Raw genomic sequence first — 15217 nt, 5'->3', positions numbered from 1 at the left:
CTTCCTCAGCATGATGCAGAAAAACTCATTCATGCATGTATCTCTATGCTGTCCTTTTCTCTCTCTGCTCTCCTCCCACCCTAACCGGTCGAGGCAGATGCTCCGCCCACCTCTGATCCTGGTTCTGTTAACAGATGCTCTGCCCACCTCTGATCCCGGTTCTGTTAACAGATGCTCCGCCCACCTCTGATCCCGGTTCTGTTAACAGATGCTCCGCCCACCTCTGAGCCCGGTTCTGTTAACAGATGCTCCGCCCACCTCTGAGCCCGGTTCTGTTAACAGATGCTCCGCCCACCTCTGAGCCCGGTTCTGTTAACAGATGCTCCGCCCACCTCTGATCCCGGTTCTGTTAACAGATGCTCCGCCCACCTTTGATCCTGGTTCTGTTGGAGGTTTCTTCCTGTTAAAGGGAGTTTTTCTTCCCTCTGTTGGAGGTTTTTCTCCCTTAAAGAGGAGTTTTTTTTCCCTCCTAGCTTATGTGGGAATTGTTGAATTGTTGGTTTCTCTGTATAATATTGTAAAGTTTTGCTGTAATGACTTTGATGTGTTAAGTACCATGAAATAACCTGTGTTGTGATTTGGCGCTCTATAAATAAAATTGAATTGAATTGAAATACAGGAGGAGTGGGAATGTGTGGAAGTGTCTGTTTCTTTCTTTCTTTATTTTTGGCATATTTTTACCTAAAATATTGGAACTGTAAAATGACTCATTGCTGTTTGGCACTCAACACTAAAACACAGCTGGCAGATATGAACAGAGAAGAGAAACTCCACTAGTGTTTACAATAGTTTTATTGCACAGATAAATACGATAGCTAGCTTTTCCAAATAGATTAACACTTACTGGAATGAAGTCATTTGTTCATGATTGGATTAGTGTTTCATTCATGAACACATAGTCACAAAAATATACAAAATAAATACGAAATACTTGAACTGCATCAACAGCTTATCATTCAGACATATACAGGAAGTAACAAAAAGGGAAATGTGAGTTGTCATTTTAACCAAACAAGACAATGAGGAATAAAAAAACACACTGGCTCAGCTCAATAAATACACAACATAACATGAAAGCCTCGTATCAGCGGTCTCCTTTAAATGGATTTACAGGGTGGTATGTTGTCGTTATAGATCATCTCAGTCCTCCCACTCATCTGTACCTTCATGACACTACAGGAACACAGTGGACTTGAACCACCCCGGTTTACCTGATCCCATATTTGGATCAGTGTTGTATGATTCAGCCGGGGCTGTAAAAGCTGCTGGAGTTTCTCTGCATAGTCTTCATATTTCCTTCTAAGCTTACTTCATTGAACAAACGCTGCAAAGCTGCTGACGTATATAAAGCTTAAATAACGGCCAGTTTTGGGCTAACCTGAGCTACAAACAGTCCTGTCCGATCTGTCCAACATCCTCTGAAAGAGCACATTGGAGTGTTTAGCATTTCTCACCCAGTGCTTTTCACAGAAATATAGAAGTCGTGAAACAAATTCTCAGGATAGGTTTTCTGTTTTCTACAGCTGGATTTACTGGAACTGTGGACATGAAACAATCCCTCCAGTCGTTTTGTAGTGAACGTGGTTGAAGCTAGAGGGACTTAATAATATACAACATCATAACTACAAGCCATCAAAATCTGAGCAGCAGAGTTTGAGATATCTTCCAAAAGCTAAAGTATCATTATTTCAGTGATATTTCTAGTTTTAATCAGACTTCTTGTTACATTTATGGGCTCCAAACCCAAACTAAGGCTGCTCTATAGTCTGTAACATTTAATCTGTTTTTAGTTCATTTTCCCATTTCGTTCAATCAGTTCGGGCAGATCTGAAAACAGAAATGGTACTTATCTGTAGAACCCATCCCATCAGCAGCCTGTAGAGCTGTGCTGAGACTGATGTACTCCGTGTTTCATGGAGTTACTTTGGAAGATAAAATGTGTTCTCTGATTGACGTGTGTTTGTCAGAGGGTCGTTAACTTCATGATGTCATCGTACAGTAAAAGCACCGTTTCTGTGGACGTGCCGTTATCACACGTCAATGACTGCATTTGGCTTTGGTTTTTAGATAACAAATTTGATCTCAATACAGTAACGCCCTGTTCAATTTAAAGTGTAGCCATTATAGATCCTTTGAGCATTGGCAGGAATGCTGCTAAGTATATAATATAATATATTAAAGCTTTCTGTAACGAGAAGGACCCCCAACACACGGCTGATCACAGCTGTTTGAGCTCCACATCAAAGTCTGATGGTTGGAACAGCAGCCGGACTTCCTCTGCACAGACATCCAGTGGGCGACTCTGCTAGACACCGCTCACATTTATTTATACTCTGAATGAGATCTGCTCGTCACTGCAGGGAAACTGGCCCCATGAGGACCAACAGTTCAATGTGCTTGAAGTCGGGCTGCCTCAGATCATCAGATGAACCGTCCAATGACAGATTGGCTGAGAGGAAATATCTGTTGTTTCTCCTTCTCTTTCCAACATTAGATATTAATGAAAGGCAGTGTTATGGAATGAATGAACTTTGAGCCAACTTTTCATCTTGGCACTTTTTTTTTACATTGATTGGAATATTTTAGAATAAATATGTTGACCTTCATGACAAAAAGCATTACTGTAGTTACAGGCCTGTAGTTTGTCTCTTCATCTTAGAAAGTAGAATTGTGAAAATTGACACGTAAAACACGTCAACATGTAGAATTGGCTGAGAGCCCTCTTGAAGCTTAAAAGGAAGGACCCCCCCCCCCCCCCCCCCCCCCACCACCACCACTGAGATGACTTAGAGCTGCTCAGTCCTCCTAACCGGAGTCAAAAAGTAGTGTTCCTCACAACAGCTGATCACTTTGGGATAAATACTCGGTCAGGACTAAACTGCTTTAACATGACAAGAAATAATCCTAAAAATAAAAGAACAACAATCACATTCATTCGTGAGAAGTTCAAGTCAGTACTGTGAGATTCAACACACATCGAGGGAATGTCAGTCAGCTGGAAATGGCAAAATGTTGATATCTCGGGTTCTTTCAGCTAATCATGCAACACTTTTAGACTAAACGACTGCATGATATGATATTATACATAGAAAAATAAAAGCTTCCCAGGATGTCCCTTACACTGGAGCGGTACGCTTGCTGCTGACCCGTCTGTGGAGGATGGACTGCATTAGAAAGGTCTGTAGTTCCAGAAACTGGAGAAGACGGATATCTAAAAGACAGCGACAGCAGAGAAGAGTTGTTACTGGAGATTTATACAAAATGACCAACAAGTCACAGTAAACTCATCACAACCCATCATCGTGTATAAAATGAAGCTAACTCTTGTCTGCTTCGTCTTCAGCCATCACAAAACTGACAAGCTGCTGCAGCACAGCAGTTTTTAAGGGGTGAACGCAGCCAGTTGGTTTGTTCGTGACTGCAGATGACTTTGACATGTTTGAATGATGTCGTCCTCCTCCTGTACCTCTGAACCACGCTGCACCACGATGCTCTCTGTTGGTGTTCACCAAATTATGAAAAGGTTGTCCACACCGATATGTGCTCCCAGTGCACAGGACCTAATCTCAACATCAACCTCAACCTCGGCCTCGACCTCAGCATCCAGCTCAGCCCCAATCTCAACCACAGCCTCAATCTCAGCCTCAACCTCAGCCTCAGCCCCAGCCTCAGCCTCAACCTCAGCCTCAGCCCCAGCCTCAGCCTCAGCCTCAACCTCAACCTCAGCCTCAGCCTCAGCCTCAACCTCAGCCCCAATCTCAACCACAACCTCAATCTCAGCCTCAACCTCAGCCCCAGCCTCAGCCTCAGCCTCAATCTCAGCCTCAACCTCAGCCTCAGCCCCAGCCTCAGCCTCAACCTCAGCCCCAATCTCAATCTCAGCCTCAATCTCAGCCCCAACCTCAGCCTCAATCTCAGCCTCAACCTCAGCCCCAACCTCAACCTCAATCTCAGCCCCAACCTCAGCCTCAATCTCAGCCTCAACCTCAATCTCAGCCCCAACCTCAGCCCCAATCTCAACCTCAGCCCCAATCTCAACCTCAGCCTCAATCTCAGCCCCAACCTCAGCCTCAATCTCAGCCTCAACCTCAGCCCCAATCTCAACCTCAGCCTCAATCTCAGCCCCAACCTCAGCCTCAATCTCAGCCTCAACCTCAGCCCCAACCTCAACCTCAATCTCAGCCTCAACCTCATCCCCAATCTCAACCTCAGCCTCAATCTCAGCCTCAACCTCAGCCTCAACCCCAGCCTCAGCCTCAACCTCAGCCCCAATCTCAACCTCAGCCCCAATCTCAGCCCCAACCTCAGCCTCAATCTCAGCCTCAACCTCAGCCCCAATCTCAACCTCAGCCTCAATCTCAGCCTCAACCTCAGCCCCAATCTCAGCCCCAACCTCAGCCTCAATCTCAGCCTCAACCTCATCCCCAACCTCAGCCTCAATCTCAACATCAATCTCAGCCTCAACCTCAGCCCCAATCTCAGCCTCAGCCCCAATCTCAGCCCCAATCTCAACCTCAGCCCCAACCTCAGCCCCAATCTCAACCTCAGCCTCAACCTCAATCTCAACCTCAGCCTCATCCCCAACCTCAGCCTCAACCTCAGCCCCAACCTCAGCATCAGCCTCAGCCCCAACCTCAGCCTCAATCTCAACCTCAACCCCAATCTCAGCCTCAACCTCAATCTCAGCCTCAGCCTCAACCCCAATCTCAGCCTCAACCTTAGCCGCAACCTCAGCCTCACCCTCAGCCTCAACGTCAGCCTCAACCTCAACCCCAATCTCAGCCTCAACCCCAACCTCAACCTCAGCATCAGCCTCAGTGCCAACCTCAAACTCCAGCGCACTCTTGAGCTTCTCATTACTTGAAGCGAATGAGAACTGCAGGACGAGCGTGATCAGTCCTGCATTGCTTTCCCACTGAATTAAAGTGGAGGACCGAGCGTACGTTGTAAAACTTTAGATATATATCATGAAAACAAGTGATAGATGTGGTCATCAATTTGTGTCCAAAAACACTATTTTTAGTTTGCATTATAAAAATGTTAAATTCACAGTAAAACTGAAGCAATTGCGTCTTTATCTGAACTAATGCATTGTGATCTCAGAGGAAATCAGAGGAATTCAGAGTGATCAGAGGAAAGCAGAGGAATTCAGTGATCAGAGGCAATCAGAGGAATTCAAAGGAAATCAGAGTGATCAGAGAAAATCAGAGGAATCAGGAAATCAGAGTGATCAGAGGAATCAGAGGAAATCAGAGGAATCAGTGATCAGAGGAAATCAGTGATCAGAGGAAATCAGTGATCAGAGGAAATCAGTGATCAGAGGAAATCAGAGTGAATCAGAGGAAATCAGGGGAATCAGAGGGATCAGAGCGATTCAGAGGAAGCAGATGGATTAGAGGGAATCAGAGGAAATTAGAGTGATCAGAGGGAATCAGTGATCAGAGGAAAGCAGAGGAATTCAGAGGAAATCAGAGTGATCAGAGGAATCAGAGGAAATCAGAGGGAATCAATGATCAGAGGCAATCAGAGGAATTCGGAGGAAATCAGAGTGATCAGAGGAAATCAGAGTGATCAGAGGAAATCAGTGGGAATCAGAGTGATCAGAGGAAATCAGAGTGATCAGAGGAAATCAGTGGGAATCAGAGTGATCAGAGGAAATCAGAGTGATCAGAGGAAATCAGTGGGAATCAGAGTGATCAGAGGAAATCAGATGGATCAGAGGAAATCAGAGTGATCAGAGGAAATCAGTGGGAATCAGAGTGATCAGAGGAAATCAGATGGATCAGATGGATCAGAGGGAGTAAGAGGGACTCAGAGGGATCAGAGGGGATGTGAAGGCAGGATTTAGTTACAAGTGGGACTTAAATCAAATACTTTAGAGGTGACTGATTATAAAGCAAGAAAGGCTTCAAAAATAAAGCTGAGGAGAAACACAAAGTCAAAGAGCTGCAGACGACCAGCTGGTCTCTCTCACACACACACACACACACACACACACACACACACACACACACACACACACACACACACACACACGTCTATCTCCTGTGTAGTGTGGATGGATGCTAACTGTTACAGCAGGAGAATGATGATTCATCATTTAAGTCCTATATTTGGAGACACCCACCTTGTCCTTGAGCTGCTGGCAGAGCTGCAGCGAGATGGTGAAGAACACCAGCGTGTCGTTGAGCCACGGCACCACACACTCCACCTTGTGGACGTGGCTCACCTCGAAGCGGTTGCTGTTGAGCTCGCTGTGGACGCAAAGTCAAGACAGGTTTAAGGACGAGATGCGCTTATTGAATGTCACACACTTCTGAATAGAGTCCTACAATCCCAATAATAAACATACAATAAAAAGGGCTGTCAGTAACTATCCATTTATTATACATAATATATATCAAATTAATGTTGTTGTTTTTGCTGTAATCTGTTTATATAGCGAGCATTTTGCAAAAAGGAAGAATGTCAGAAAGACCCAGAGAGGGAAAGAAATAAAGAGAGAAACCAGACTTACAACATCGTACCAGGGTTGTGCAACACTGAGCTTCCAGCTGGCTTGAAATTCTGTGGAGATAAGAGACGAAGACATGAAACCGTTGGTCACATGACGCTGCATGTAGCTTGCTTTTTACAGGGTGTCACATGTTGTCACCTTGGTGGTGTTGGGAGGCAGCACATGAAGCTGGTAGACAGTCAGACACAGTTTGCTTAAGTTGATGTAAAAGTTCACCATTACGTCTCCGGGCATGGGAGGGGTGAACATTTTCTGGAGACACAGACAGAAAGGAATGAATCAGCAGCACCAGGCTTTGTGCTAAACAAGCTAACATTCTCTCTCTCTCTGTGTATATCAGCTGTATATGCATATGTCCAAAAGTATGTGTCATACATAGTCAAGTCAACATGGGGTCTAAATAAAACATGAAGATTTTGTCCTCTGAACTGAAGGTTCCAGATTAAATCAGCAACAGTCCAAACCAGAAGGATGAAACAGAGCGAGGGTGGAGGTTTCCACATACTTTCATTCATTACTGTAACATCGTCATCAGAATTCATCAGTAACTTGGAATTCTTATCAAATATATTTGTTTTGGCAGAAAGTTTATAAAAAAAGAAAGAAGATAATATTGGTTGATACATTCATCCTAATTGTCAGATTTGATCAGAACAGCCTTAAAAAATGCTCCTGGTGTTACTCTGTGTGTGTGTGTGTGTGTGTGTGTGTGTGTGTGTGTGTGTGTGTGTGTGTGTGTGTGTGTGTGTGTGTGTATTGTCTACCATCACCCCGCTGGTTGCCAGCTCAGGCAGCGTCATGGAGGCGGGGGTGGTGAGGCGGTTTCGTGCTCGTGTCAGCTGGAGCATCACTGCATCCATGAGCTACAGCAGCAACAGAGATGTGATGTTAGTGTCACTGACCAGGAAAGGACCTGAACTCAGCTCCGTAGCGGCCGGAGGAGGGCCACACACCTTGTTAACCTCAGCGCCTGTCTTGAAGTGGTAGCTTTCATCGTGGCTGCCGAGCAGCTGCAGAGCCTGGTTCACGTGGTTCCTGGCATCCTGGATCTAAAGCAACAGCAGACGGATGTGGACAGAAGGATTTCAGCATTTACATAACATGGATGAAGTCACTGGGGAGGCTCCACCCACCCAAAACAAATCAGGTTATTCAAAACCCTCAGGTGACCAGCAAGGGAGGAAAAAACAGGAAATGGTCTAAGAAACGTCACCTTTTTCAGATGAATTTAATGCAGTGCTGTTTAAAAAGGTTTCAGACACTTTAGATCGTCTCATTCTGCTAAAGGACAAGTGGCTCAAACAGGCAGCCCAGCTTTCACAAGACAGAACTTAGCTGTTTATGTATATATGTCCCTTTATGTTTGAAACCAGACATAAATTCCTTCTATGTGTAAACATACCTGGCCAATAAAGCTGATTCTGATTCTGGACTTTAAATGCTCTGTTAGTTTAAAATGACATATTTGGTTGGACTCTGGTCATTTAACTGCATAAGTATTGATAGACAGGAAAAATGTGCCTTTCCGAACTTGAAGTATTATGAAGGATCATGTTAAGAACACTGTAACATGTCTCAGTTGATTATACGACTGTCGTGGAAAATATTCTGAAGACACAAATTCTCTTTTTTTGTCAGTCATCAATAATGAATTCAAAACAATTCTTGTCTTACTGTTAGCCTCCCCTCACATGTTTTATTCATTAGTTTTTGATTATTCTGTCTGCAACTTGTGTGCTGGCTCCCTTGCAGAAGTTGAAAAAAGGTCAAAGATCAAAGGTCTGTATGAAAGAAGAGTAGGGAAGTGTAAAAACAAAAGATGATTCAGGCCTGAAGGAGTTTAAAAGGTTCCTGACGAACGCTGCTGCTCGCTGACATTCATTACCTGCTGCAGTTTCCACTGCTTGTCTTCTCTGAACTGAAAGTGCAGCACTTGGCTGCTCTTTGCAACCTTCAGGTTTACATCCTGTTGAGAAAAGTAAAACATTAACAAACATTCCTATTAAATCAATGTTTTGTGTTCACATAATGAGAACACTGCAAACTCACAGCCTGAGTCAGAGCCTCCCCCTGCAGAGTCAGCACACCCTTCACCTGATCCATTCTGCAAAACACACCACATCTGGATTTCAGCATCACTACAGGAACAACAGCGAAGACAGTTTACAGTGCAGGAGGTCACCTGATCTGAATCTAAAAGATGATAACATGAAGGAGATAACAAACCCGTTCAGAGCAGCTATCAATGAGCACCGGGCAGCCGCTTCCCCACAGGAAGACATTACGTAACACACCGCCCACTTTTTACACGTGGGATGACCTTGACTTTGTAACTGTACAGCAACTATACAGTGGGTACGGAAAGTATTCAGACCCCTTTAAATGTTTCACTCTTTGTTTCATTGCAGCCATTTGCTAAAATCAAAAAAGTTCATTTTATTTCTCATTAATGTACACTCAGCACCCCATGTTGACAGAAAAAACAGAAATGTAGAAATTTGTGCAAATTTATTAAAAAAGAAAAACTGAAATATCACATGGTCATAAGTATTCAGACCCTTTGCTGTGACTCATATTTAACTCACATGCTGTCCATTTCTTCTGATCCTCCTTGAGATGGTTCTACTCCTTCATTGGAGTCCAGCTGTGTTTAATTAAACTGATTGGACTTGATTAGGAAAGGCACACACCTGTCTATATAAGACCTTACAGCTCACAGTGCATGTCAGAGCAAATGAGAATCATGAGGTCGAAGGAACTGTCCAAGGAGCTCAGAGACAGAATTGTGGCAAGGCACAGATCTGGCCGAGGTTACAAAATAATTTCTGCAGCACTCAAGGTTCCTAAGAGCACAGTGGCCTCCATAATCCTTAAATGGAAGAAGTTTGGGACGACCAGAACTCTTCCTAGACCTGGCCGTCCAGACAAACTGAGCAAACATGGGAGAAGAGCCTTGGTGAGAGAGGTAAAGAAGAACCCAAAGATCACTGTGGCTGAGCTCCAGAGATGCAGTAGGGAGATGGGAGAAAGTTCCACAAAGTCAACTATCACTGCAGCCCTCCACCAGTCGGGGCTTTATGGCAGAGTGGCCCGACGGAAGCCTCTCCTCAGTGCAAGACATATGAAAGCCCGCATAGAGTTTGACAAAAAACACATGAAGGACTCCCAGACTATGAGAAATAAGATTCTCTGGTCTGATGAGACCAAGATTGAACTTGTTCGCGTTAATTCTAAGCGGTATGTGTGGAGAAAACCAGGCACTGCTCATCACCTGCCCAATACAATCCCAACAGTGAAACATGGTGGTGGCAGCATCATGCTATGGGGGTGTTTTTCAGCTGCAGGGACAGGACGACCGGTTGCAATTGAAGGAAAGATGAATGCGGCCAAGTACAGAGATATCCTGGAAGAAAACCTCTTCCAGAGTGCTCTGGACCTCAGACTGGGCCGAAGGTTCACCTTCCAACAAGACAATGACCCGAAGCACACAGCTAAAATAACAAAGGAGTGGCTTCGGAACAACTCTGTGACCATTCTTGACTGGCCCAGCCAGAGCCCTGACCTAAACCCAATTGAGCATCTCTGGAGAGACCTGAAAATGGCTGTCCACCAACGTTCACCATCCAACCTGAGGGAACTGGAGAGGATCTGCAAGGAAGAATGGCAGAGGATCCCCAAATCCAGGTGTGAAAAGCTTGTTGCATCATTCCCAAGAAGACTCATGGCTGTACGAGCTCAAAAGGGTGCTTCTACTCAATACTGAGCAAAGGGTCTGAATACTTATGACCATGTGATATTTCAGGTTTTCTTTTTTAATAAATTTGCACAAATTTCTACATTTCTGTTTTTTTCTGTCAACATGGGGTGCTGAGTGTACATTAATGAGAAATAAAATGAACTTTTTTGAATTTAGCAAATGGCTGCAATGAAACAAAGAGTGAAAAATGTAAAGGGGTCTGAATACTTTCCGTACCCACTGTATGACCATAAAGAGAAAATGAATGGATATGAAGTATTACGTTGAGCTGCCGAGGATGAAGTTTTCCTGTTTGAGCTGACTCTCCAGGCCCGGCGTCGGCATGGAGAAACGTCTCGACGCCTCCTGTTGACAACGACACGAAAAAAGGTTACGGAGGTTTAAAACCTTTGTAAAATGAAGTTCAAGAAATTCTACAGACCTTCAGCTGAATGTTTGTGTTCTACAGTAAAATACTGCACGACTGTATAACTGTTCTTCAGGTCTGCAATCAACCCTGAATATATGTTGAACTCTGCATCACAGGAGTAATAATTCAATGCAACCATTTACTGACGTTCACTGGTATCATGTGATGATACATATTCATATTCTCTCATCAATTTACACATTTCTGTTTCATTCTGGATTCTGAGCAAGCTAAATACAATTACTATTATATATGTTGTACATGTGTCAGGAGCTTTGCCTTATTAAAATGTATAACAGTGAGACTGTATTGCTTTTTTTATTTCATATAATTGTGCATACTTGTCATATACCTGGAAAAATACAACTTCTTAAGGGTTATTCAAGCCAGTTATTAATGCTATTATGTTGGGGTTCAAATTAAAGCAGATGTTTGCAGAGATATCCTGACTGGGATCGTATATGTCCCATGATGCATCTTGATAGGGTGTCTCTATTTGACCCGCCCTGCCTGTAAAAAAACAACGAATCAGCTCAAACTGTCTGAAACTAGCTCTTACTGAGTTCTTTCTGCTCTAAAGGTGAGATGAGATTATTATGACATCATCAGACTGCAGAAAGCTCATCTGGAATTGTTTATCATATTGTATAAAATGTTTGAACTGGCTGTGTAGGACTCCCCATGACAAGTAATCAGATCTTCACATGCACAATTGATGTAATGGCCCTTTAACATTGTGGTAGTGATTGTAAGCACATCATACTGAGCCCCAACCACAGCTACAGGACAGCTTCACCTTCAGGACGTCCTGCAGCTGCTTCAGGACAGCATGCACTTCTTCCTTCAGCAGCCAGTTGAACTCCTCCTCCTACCAAATAATAAATAAAGATTGAACTCCTGAATGATGATTAAAATACAAACCAACATCAACATTTAGGATGTCCTATTGGAGGAAATAGCTCCAGAGCACCATGGACAACATGATGACTCCAATACAGAGTGAGCTTCCTCTCATCCATGATGCTGAACCTTGAATATACTTCCTGCTCTGACAGGAGGCAGAAGAAGCCACATATTAAAATCATATGGTTTTAACATTGTTGGAGTGCAGTAATATCTATAAGATACACACAAAATATGTGTTTCTTGCTTAAGAAAAGTTTTAAATGATTTAGAGATGTCAGAGAAATAGTTGTTAACACTGTCATCTTGATCACGGCCGGCTGTAACTGAATCCACAGATCACATCGCTGCAGCATCTCAGCAACATTTCAGTTGAAGAATCTGAATGTGAACAAACTGAAGACTTTCAGGACCTCCATCAGCTTCTGGAAGTCACGACCGCTCCGTCAGGTCAGCGTTTTCTAGGAGAGGAATGTCTCTACTGTCTTTTTATAACTTATTTATAAGTAACCTCAACTTTCAGTCATGTGCTGCACCACCGATCGTACTTTGCACCAGTCAGGTGTAGCTGAGAGGCAGCGACACGGCCTTAAAATATATTCACAATACTTGTGAATATTTCTGCAATAACAATATTCATGATGATATGACTAAATATTGATAAATATTGTATGATCAATTTCAAGAGCATAAAACTCTGCACGTAAACCTGAACGTGGAAACTAATATTACTGTGGTTTTGTAATCGAATCACTTCCAAACTACTGAAGTCGCCTTTTTGGAACGAACTCCTCAACAATGAAACCGTGTTTGTGCCACACATCAGACCGCTGGGCTGAGGAAGGACACGATGTCATCACGTCAACACCACAATACTGCAGCTCGTATGTTTATGAAAGTCATCATACGTCAGTCTAAACAAACAGGCTGACTGGCTGAATGAGTGACAGCCAATCACACCACTGGATAAACAAAACGTTTTAAAAGATGTATTCATGGTGCAAAACATCATCTGTATTTATCTATTTATCTAACAATGGATTAAATATCTAGATTAAATATCTATCCTGAACACTCAGGATGAACATCAAGTAGAGCCCACATTCATATTTGGTGTTTTAGTGCATTTTCAAAGAAAATTTGCAAAATCTGTGGTTTCACCTTCTCAGATTGAAATATGTATTTCTCCTTCTGAAACCAGCTGACAGTAAAAGTCACGTCTTTGTTTTGGACGGTTTAATGGAACAGAACATTTGGTCTTTGGGAACCTCCAGTTTCTGACCTGTTACTGACCGAACGACAAACCAGCTGAGAAAAGAGCAAAAGAAACACAAAATAAAAGATGAAGAATGAAACTGTGTTTACTTCTTCTGCTGTGATGTTTGATGTCTTCATCAAGTTTAATCTTTCAATTGATGACAAACCGTAAATTAATAAAATGCCGTTAACACTCGTTCGTTCTGTTTGTTCTCCAAAGAAAACAGAAAGCAGTGAACACGCTGCGTGTTTCAGATCAGAGGACCGGGAGAACCGGGAGGACCGGGAGAACCGGGAGTACTGGGAGAACCGGGAGGACCGGAAGGACCGGGAGTACCGGGAGTACCGGGAGTACTGGGAGGACCGGGAGGACCAGGAGAACCGGGAGTACCGGGAGAACCGGGAGGACCAGGAGAACCGGGAGTACCGGGAGTACCGGGAGGACCGGGAAACCGGGAGTACCGGGAGAACCGGGAGTACCGAGAGTACCGGGAGAACCGGGAAACCGGGAGAACCGGGAGTACCGGGAAACCGGGAGAACCGGGAGGACCGGGAGAACCGGGAGTACCGGGAGAACCGGGAGTACCGGGAGGACCGGGAGAACCGGGAGTACCGGGAGGACCGGGAAACCGGGAGAACCGGGAGGACCAGGAGAACCGTGAGTACCGGGAGAACCGTGAGTACCGTGACTACCGTGAGGACCGGGAGGACCGTGAGTACCGGGAGAACCGTGAGTACCGTGAGTACCGGGAGAACCGGGAGTACCGTGACTACCGTGAGGACCGGGAGGACCGTGAGTACCGGGAGGACCGGGAGTACCGTGACTACCGTGAGGACCGGGAGGACCGTGAGTACCGGCCACGGGCCCACCGACCGTCCACATCACTGCAGAGGGACGGTGACAGCGCGAGCCCTGACGTCAGCACCTGTCCCCGAGCGCGCGGATGCTCCCGTCCCTCCCAGCTAGCAACAGCTACCATGTTAGCTTCGTCCAGGTGCATTCTTCTAATCTCAAACCGGGACAGAAGAGACGGTCCGGGGACAGCGAGCCGCGACCGGTCCGGGGGCCGCGAGCCCCGACGGGTCCGGGGACAGCGAGCCGCGACCGGTCCGGGGGCCGCGAGCCCCGACGGGTCCGGGGACAGCGAGCCGCGACCGGTCCGGGGACAGCGAGCCGCGACCGGTCCGGGGGCCGCGAGCCGCGACCGGTCCGGGGACAGCGAGCCGCGACCGGTCCGGGGGCCGCGAGCCCCGACGGCCCGCCGGCGGCTCCGACACGGCGGCTGAACATCTCACCAGCACCGCTCTCTCCACCTGACTGGCAGCGGACATCTTTGGCAGCTCCGACAGAGACCTCTGAGGGTTCAGCATGTTGACCAGTGAGAACGAACCCCGCGGTGGACACCTTGAAGACACGGTCCTGTCCTCGGTCCTGTCCTCGGTCCTCGGAAGAAGGTGTCTCATTACCAACTAGCTTAGCGGAGGATCCGTTGCCTTCGCTGCTGTCGGAAATAACGAAGCTGCCCAAATGAAAAACCAAAATTAGCTGCAAATATGAATGAAACGAGGATGAAGACGCTGCTGACCTGCGGAGGTTAAATCACGGCCCTCACAGAACAAACAGCTGCTCATGTCTGGTTGCTCATGTTTTATTCTTTAATGCCACGCTCAGATGATGCTGTTTGTGCATATTTAACATGTATCGTCGTTATTCTGGGCATCCAGCAGCCGCGTGCTCTCTGTCGTTCATCAAACCAACACCTCCAAAAATAAAATGTTGTTGTTAACCGTTTTATTTGTTTGTTATTCCAACTGAACAACTACGAGGAAACTGGGTTGCGATATTTACGTGAACCACCTGAATGCAGCATTAGGCTGGTCACACGTTCACCGTTAAGGTGGACCGACCCACTAATCCTTATTTGGTAATACAACTTCCGCTCAGCGTCGCCCAAACGTTGGTACCGTGCAGCGTTCAGGAGACATGGGACATGTTCACACCGGTCCGGTCTTCATTTGAGGGGCTCCGTGGTTCAAGTTCATAGGAATCATATTGTTCTTATTCTATAGGTATTTTAATTATTATTATTATTATTGTATTATATTGTACAAACTACACTTAGTGTTTCTCCTTTCAGTGGAAGCTGCTGAAAATGATGAAATGACTTTAAGTCATGTGAAACCCCAGTAAGATGAAACATGGGGGTTCATATTGTTTGAGATAAAAACAAACAAAATAAACAGTCAGATTTGTATTCAGCCAGAATCACAGTAGTTTGTCTCTGCAGTAAAAGTTCTAGTTCCCAGTTCTACTACTTTGGGGCCCTTTACACTTTGTTCCAGTATTACTTGTCGATTATAGACCAGGTGCATC

The 15217-nt window shown here is 45.1% G+C and overlaps 2 protein-coding genes across 4 annotated transcripts; both read right to left on the bottom strand.

Annotated features, from left to right (window-relative positions):
• Positions 1 to 2762: 2762 nt before the first annotated feature.
• rogdi (rogdi atypical leucine zipper) lies at positions 2763 to 14533 on the bottom strand. Of its 3 annotated transcripts, XM_069175611.1 has the most exons (11): positions 14140 to 14505; positions 11480 to 11551; positions 10537 to 10619; positions 8567 to 8621; positions 8403 to 8483; positions 7471 to 7566; positions 7282 to 7380; positions 6656 to 6769; positions 6518 to 6567; positions 6128 to 6254; positions 2763 to 3211 (listed from the first exon to the last, which is right to left on the bottom strand). In XM_069175611.1, the coding sequence occupies exons 1-11, from the start codon at positions 14305 to 14307 to the stop codon at positions 3170 to 3172; spliced, it is 987 nt and encodes a 328-aa protein (XP_069031712.1). In that variant the 5' UTR covers positions 14308 to 14505; the 3' UTR covers positions 2763 to 3169. The 3 variants fall into 3 exon arrangements, with proteins under 3 accessions (XP_069031712.1, XP_069031714.1, XP_069031713.1); XM_069175613.1 differs by lacking the exon at positions 6656 to 6769 and having other exon boundaries at positions 14140 to 14533; XM_069175612.1 differs by lacking the exon at positions 11480 to 11551 and having other exon boundaries at positions 14140 to 14507.
• On the bottom strand, positions 12903 to 14130 carry LOC138214218 (collagen alpha-3(IV) chain-like). Its single transcript, XM_069175614.1, is given in 2 exon segments — positions 12903 to 13294; positions 13297 to 14130. Coding segments are annotated over 2 exon segments (630 nt in total). The 5' UTR covers positions 13727 to 14130; the 3' UTR covers positions 12903 to 13094.
• Positions 14534 to 15217: the final 684 nt, after the last annotated feature.

Source organism: Embiotoca jacksoni, unplaced genomic scaffold, assembly GCF_022577435.1.
Source record: "Embiotoca jacksoni isolate LCO1_2020_lvr unplaced genomic scaffold, fEmbJac1.0.p SCAF_69, whole genome shotgun sequence".
In the NCBI taxonomy this organism is placed as follows: Eukaryota; Metazoa; Chordata; class Actinopteri; family Embiotocidae; genus Embiotoca; species Embiotoca jacksoni.
Note: the sequence above shows the minus strand (reverse complement) of the source record. Positions and strands in the feature narration are given on the sequence as shown.